Below are 7092 nucleotides of genomic sequence, written 5' to 3' on the forward strand. Positions count from 1 at the left end.
ACCTCGTTTACCGAACTCGCTCAAGCATGACAGACCCCACGGCCTGCACGCTAAACTTTTTAATGGTCTTTTTTACAGGCTATCATTAAATGGAGAGATTAAAACTAACTAATCAGAAGTCGTAGCAGACGGTGGCCATATTTTAGTGACACGATAAAGTTTTTCCCTTTCTGATCAATCATGCTCACTTCACTTACCATTAGCTGTAGGAATATGCATTTCTTGTGAGTGTTGAAACTGTAGTCAAAAGACAGCGACTTTAATCTCTGATGCTTTACAAGTTCTAGACATTGCCACATCTTCCAATCCTGATCACTACCATTCACATATACATCTTATAAAAATCAACGAATTATCACTCCTCCTTTGTGGAATGTTGTGTGTTAGGGCAAAAAAAAAAAAACAACTAATCCCTGTCTCGATCAAAGCAACGAAAATCAACGAATTATCATCACTCCTTTGTGGAATGTTGTGTGTTAGGGCAAAAAAAAAAGGCAACTAATCTCTGTCTCGATCAAAGCGCGTTGCTTTGTGTGCGTGTGTAAACGTAGCATGCAATCTTGGCCACAATCTAGCAAAAAGGAGACGAAACCGAAAAGAATTCTGCCTGGATTGATAAGCAGAGTAGCTATAGAGATCCCACATTGTGAGCAGAACACTGCTTGTTGGAGCCCTGGAGGTCAAGCTATCAAGAACCACGTCGATCTAGCCAGTGGATTGAGTGATTCACGCACTCCGGTCTTGTCAAACCACTCCGGATTATTGTTTAGGGTTTTATTGTTTGTCAGCCAGCAAACGATAAACTAAATTATGGGCGATAAAACAGCAAGGATGTTGAGGCAACTATTGTATAATGCCTCTAATTAGTGGCAGCGCTCAACTTGTTTGGTAGTAATCCGTTTAGCACTAGACATAAAATTCATCTGAAATCCAACCTACCAGCTAGAGACAGAGTACACTCTGCTGCGCACTTCAACATCTTCTAAAGCCCCCGCAAAATAAAATAAATAAATAAATAAATCTTCTAAAGCATTGATCACGAGGAAGCAAAAAATATAAAATAATAATAATAAAAATTGAGCAATGCTCACTATATCAAAAGGCAATCCTAAATAAATAGGTAAAGTGCAGTGTGTAATGATTCATCTAAAGCCAAACATTGGAACGAGCCTGTTATTTGATCTACTGTCCATTAATAGCGAAGTGCTGCATGCAATTCAGAATTACGGCATATCAGCAGTTCAGCACGAACCATGTGAATAGTCAAATTAATAAATTGAGAATGTTCCAGCTTTTACCATAGAAAGGCCTGGTGTAGTTCCTAACTTTTTCTTCAAACTTTCAACTTTTCATCACATCAAAACTTTCCTACACATACAAACTTCCAACTTTTCCGTCACATCAAATGTTTGGACATATACATAGAGCATTAAATGTGGACGAAAAAAACAAATCATACAGTTTGTATGTAAATCGCGAGACGAATCTTTTGAGCCTAATTACGCCATGATTTGACAATATGATGTTACAGTAAACATTTGCTAATGACATATTAATTAGGCTTAATAAATTCGTCTCACAGTTTATATGCGAAATCTGTAATTTGTTTTGTTATTACTCTACATTTAATACTTCAAATGTGTGTTCGTATACTTAAAAAGAATTTTGGCACACGAAGTAAACACAACCTTAGCAACAAAATTTTGATTCACAACTGCACAAATATAGGCCATAGAACCGGAGGTGTATCCAAATTAGCTTTAATTTGTCACAGCAGTCCTGCCGGTAAGAACAAGTAGACGATGCAGTTCTGTAGAAGCAAACAGTAGCATTTGCAAGGCTCATATGTGAGTGCCAAAGCACAAAAGAATGTGCCAAACCATTATTAAACTATGATGATCAATGATTTTATACAGTGTAGTATCAGGACGAAGGTATTCACCATGCTCCTCAAACAAGGAAAGTATACAACGCATCATCAGCTAAAGATGGTATACACAGATACAAGTTCCTCCACTATCAGTATACAAAAGAGTGACCCAATAGCTTTCAATCATCTTTCTGATGTATAGCACGACTATTACCATTCAGTGCAGCATGATATACACGCTTCTCTGCCAAACCGAGATTAGAAAAAATTAAATTGCCCTGCAGAAACAGAAGGTTGTTATATGAAGGCTAGCTCAAACTCCCAGACGGTTTATTCGAAAAAGGTAGATAATCATCTCGGATCTTAGGAAGAGGGATGAATAAAACCTCTGTTGCAATCAGTTTTCTAACATTGTTGGCATAGAGCTTGGGATCTTCCTTTTCTTGCTCAGATGGGCAGTATACAGGCAAACGAACAACTTCTATGTAATTTACAAATTGACAGAGGAGCAAAAAGACATGGCGTGCCTGTAATTTTTTTTCCAGTTCAGTTATATTAGTTGTTAGTTCAGAAATAAATGGAAAAGGATCCAGTAAAAAGAACACCCTGTACATAGTATTATTAGTACAGTTTGACATGCCATAAACTTCTGAAATAGTTTCATAGCAACCATCAATAATTCTAACCATATTTGTATTGTGAACTCAATGAACACAACATTCTGGAAGTATCAATGTTTATAGTGCCATATCATGTCTGTTGGAATTTACCAAACTAGATAAAAATATTATTATTACAGGAAGAATGCACCAATCTAGTGATCTTCAGTAGCCTGTAGATTCAATAGATCACATAAACACAATAGAATTTGGCAATAATATTTGTAATGAAAATATCTTTGTCATGTTGCAAGTCATAGCTAGGTTCAGGCCATAAAAATCCTAAGAAAATATAAATATCAATTATGGAGCAAAATGATACTCTGGGCAGCATGGATTTAACATATAGGGTTCCAACAAATTGCTGATGGAATCCTGTGTCTACTTTTGGGTCCTGATCAGGCCCATACTGCAGTACCTGGGGTAGATGCAAAGTGCTAAACTGATGGCCACCAACATTTGTTAGGAGCCCTTAAATTTTGGTTTTATCTTCAATTACAGTGGTCTAACGTTTCAGGAAAATTTACAGCAACTGTAATTTAAATTTCTGTCCTAAAAAACCAAAACTTCTCTCAGATGAAAAGTTACAATTAAACATTTTTATTACCTTTATGGGAATTTCCCTACTTTTTTTATATTTTTATTGAAATGTATAAGACACATTACTATTGTTTTTTTTCCCTTATATTTGTGTATTTGAGTGTTGTTCTTGCTCTCACCTGTCTATCCCTCCAAATCAGGATAGGTTAATCTTCTTGTGAAAAGGATAATACCAAAAAGGGAACCAATAAGTTAGCAGTTAACACCTAATTCTAATCTATTGTTTTATTCTGATAACTGGCTATTCCAAAATACAATGCCTGACTTTAATTTAGCACAGGACTCTCAAATTCTCAGGTACTGCCCTGGCTCCTATGCTGTCATTTTGAAACAAACACAAATATGTAACTGAAGCTTACCCCATCCATGGAGTCCCAGGCTGGACTAAACATCGTGTACGGATATCTCAAAATGACTGGCTGAACTGGAACTCTTGCAAGAAAGGCTCCTGTCCTAAATGGCAGAAGGTAATCCCCATTCGTAGTAGTACCCTCTGCAAGGTTGAAAATCAAGAAAATGAGCAAAGGATTTTTTTTTTTTTTGAAAATATGTAGACCGAAGTAGGAAAAGGATAAGGTGACATAAGAAGACAAAAATTCATGCTGCATAAAATTAAAATAACATTGCTTAAGGCTGGAGCACAAAATGAAGGTTGACCAGTAGTTTTAATAAGTAATCAAAAGTGTTTGTGTACAGGGAATGGAAAATGGTATTACATTTCAGCATAATAGGTAGCTCCAAATAGCTCATTTTCTCCTAGCCCAGTGTGCCGCATTTTTTATTATAACATTGAACGAACACTCGCACACAAACAACCAAGCACACCACACTTAAGTGTGCGGCCTTCACACATGCTCAGTATATAGAGGCCAACGATAAATTTGTGAAATTCACAAAATTTCTACTAAAATGCAGTTATGTTGCAAAAATCAAGCATCAGAATTCGAAAAACCTAGTGAATGAACTCGTGTATTTACAACTTAGCCATCACACTAAGGTGCTCCCTCCTAGCCCACCATAGTGTGATCATCTTAAATAACTATTTTGATTGCCACAGGATTTTTTTTTTTTGTAGTAGTAGTAGTAGTAAAAGATGACTCATTCAATGGATGGGAGACAGTGCCTTATAATAAATATAACTTTTCTTACAATGGTAAGAAACATCAATAATTGCTGCAAAAGAAGAACTAAGTTCCACCAGCCATCACAAAGTTCAAAAGAAACCGCAAAGGATTATGATTGTACACAAACCAGGAAATAGCAACATCATTGAGGAATTCTTATCTTGATAAGCCTCTTGGACCCTTTCAGTTACAGCACCTACATATGGCATAGACACTTAGGAAAACAGCAGAGAAAACTATATAAAGAGTTATAAAATTGCAAATTACATTGGTGTGAAGAAACCAGCAAAGATAGGCATGCATATGACAGAAAATTAAAAACATGCGTATGAAACAGATGAAAGTGTTCGTCAGGTAATGTGGTGAAAGTCTGCAATATTTGAACCAGTAGTATTAAATAATCATTCAGCATAAATATAAATTTGAATAATACTGAAAACGATTTATTTGACAAGAATTGCAAGAATGTGATCAGTATAACGACTTCAAGTACTGCATATTATTGTATACCTGAGACACCTTTAGAATCTGAAGCTTTGGACTCTCGTTGAACGAAAATGCATCCAAGACATTTGCTGCATTATAAAGCAAAAAAGATTGAGCAAGATATATTTTATGCAAGATAAACATTTATGGAAAAAGGCTGAGCACGTATGATGGAAAATGTTGAGAAACACTCAACATGTTTAATATGAATGGAAAGCTGAACACACTAGTTGATCTGAATGTGGCATGCCTAGAAAATATTAATGAGCAAGGGAAGGTACCTTATGAGACCAACTAGGGGCAACCTGGACACTGACTCCTACAGTAAGAGTATAAAGTTAAAAATGGCCAGGGAAATAAATCATCTTATGGACAGTAGCAAATAGAAGTATATTTTGGTACCTTTGCAACAAAGCTTGGAAAAGAAACTGACATGTGATAAAGAATATCTACATAAGACACGTGATTAGACACAATTGCCCCTGGTAATTCCAATTCTTCAGATTGACCTTGATGTACATCCTGAGCACAATATTATAACAGCATGATGGGGCACCAGACAACAAAATTGTACAAGTTTAGTCACATGGACATAGAAAAGTGGCATACAGTACTTCTACAAAGCAATACAAACAAGTTTAAAGAAAACAATTCCTTCTCAAATTTTGTCCAGCGAGACTTACAAACCATGCAAGAGAAGCTTCATTCTGCATTCTGTACCCTCGACAAAAAAGCAAAATCAAACTACACTGTAGCTATTAATGTTAGGTTCTGGATTGAAAACTTGCCTGTCGGATTGTGTATTGTTCTCTTGGCAATAAAGCTTTGTTCCATAGTTTTGTAGCAGCTCAGGAAGCAAGTAAAACATAATTTTAAATTACCTCTGTAACATGGATCAATCTATACAATGAACACTCTACAAAGCCAATCATATTTTTTAAAAAAAAAATCAAATTAATGAATTCCCACTTCATGTCTTTATGCCAATCATGGCACTTCCCTAGTTTCTCTCAAATGATTTAAAGATCACGTTTAAGCATTTGAGCAATTTGAAGTCATAAAGATCTCATGTATTACTGCAACGGTAAATAACATTCATGCCATTAATGAATACGTATCAAATGGAATTGCTAATAAAACTTTCTTCTTGTTGTTTTGCAATTTACTAGTGGTAGCAACTATCAGTCGACATAGTCCACAATTCTACATGCTCCGACGGAGAAGAAATCCAAATTCCGAGATAAGTCACAAACTACTCATGGCCCCATGATTGATCTGGTATAGCCACAAACTACTCAGAGATGCTGAGTCGCAGCTTCATAACGCAGTAACCATCTAACGCAATGTCATTGATTTATTATGCCTACTAACAGCAGCAAAAAAAATTAAAAAAAAAAGCTGTGCTCCCAGACTCCCGCATCCACATCGGCATCACAAAATCATCAGTGGGTTTTTCCAAAATCATCATTGACCACCAAACAGTACGCCGTATACATGTGACATCACCACAGTACATATCGGAGCAAACGAATCAAATCGGCCACACAAATCACATGCTGAGAAACAGAGAAAGTGGGGAAGGTCTCGATACTGACCTCAGCATTGGGGTAGCTCCGGTGGGTCTCGCGGATCCAGTAGAACCCGAAGACGAAGAGCATTGCCCGCGAGAGCCCCTGCCCCGCCCGCACCACGGCCACCCTCCTCCACCCGCGCAGCCGCGGCCGCCCCTCCTCCGCCACCTCGTCCACGAACAGCGTGCACACGCGGCACACGAGGTAGTAGGCGACGAGCAGGAGCATCCCGGCGACGAACCGGAGCGGGACGAGGAGGGCCGCCCTGAGGTACAACTCCACCCGCCGCGCGGCCCGGAGCGGCCCGCGTCCCATCGTCCCGTACGCGTCCCGCCGCGCGTAGGGCGCGTACGTCGCGTCCAGCTCCTCCTCCGCCTCCGCGGGGAGCAGCGGCCGCACGGCCTCGTCCTCGCCGCCGCCGCCGCTCGACGGCGCGGCGGCGTCGAGAGCCATTGGGGGAGGGGGGGGATTCGCGGGCGGCGGAAGAGCAGAGCCGACTAGATCGCGGCGCCTGAGGTTGGTCGGCGCTGGCAGAGAGAGAGAGAGAGAGAAGGGGACGTGGTGAGGGAAGGTTGGCTGTTGGATCTGGATCTGACGGTGGCGGATGGCTCGTGTTGGGTCGTCACGTCTCGATTAAGATCGGATCGTAATGTCATTTTATTTCTTTCTTTTTTTGAGGGGATTAGATTAGCTTGATTTGGTTTAAGGCTCTGTGGGGATAAAGATTATGGTCGTTATGGTGGTTATTACGTGCAAGAATCCGGGACCACCTGTAAGAGTGT

At 39.3% G+C, this 7092-nt stretch overlaps 1 protein-coding gene across 1 annotated transcript; it reads right to left on the reverse strand.

The window, feature by feature from the left end:
* Nucleotides 1-1848: 1848 nt before the first annotated feature.
* Nucleotides 1849-6842, reverse strand: LOC136354874 (lysophospholipid acyltransferase LPEAT1-like). Its single transcript, XM_066306705.1, has 8 exons — nt 6335-6842; nt 5142-5261; nt 5021-5058; nt 4764-4828; nt 4381-4449; nt 3489-3622; nt 2257-2397; nt 1849-2148 (listed from the first exon to the last, which is right to left on the reverse strand). Exons 1-8 carry the CDS (start codon nt 6761-6763, stop codon nt 2050-2052), a joined length of 1095 nt encoding a protein of 364 aa, XP_066162802.1. The 5' UTR covers nt 6764-6842; the 3' UTR covers nt 1849-2049.
* Between the last annotated feature and the right edge of the window lie 250 nt (nt 6843-7092).

The sequence above is a fragment of the Oryza sativa genome, chromosome 1 (genome assembly GCF_034140825.1).
Source record: "Oryza sativa Japonica Group chromosome 1, ASM3414082v1".
NCBI lineage: Eukaryota > Viridiplantae > Streptophyta > Magnoliopsida > Poales > Poaceae > Oryza > Oryza sativa.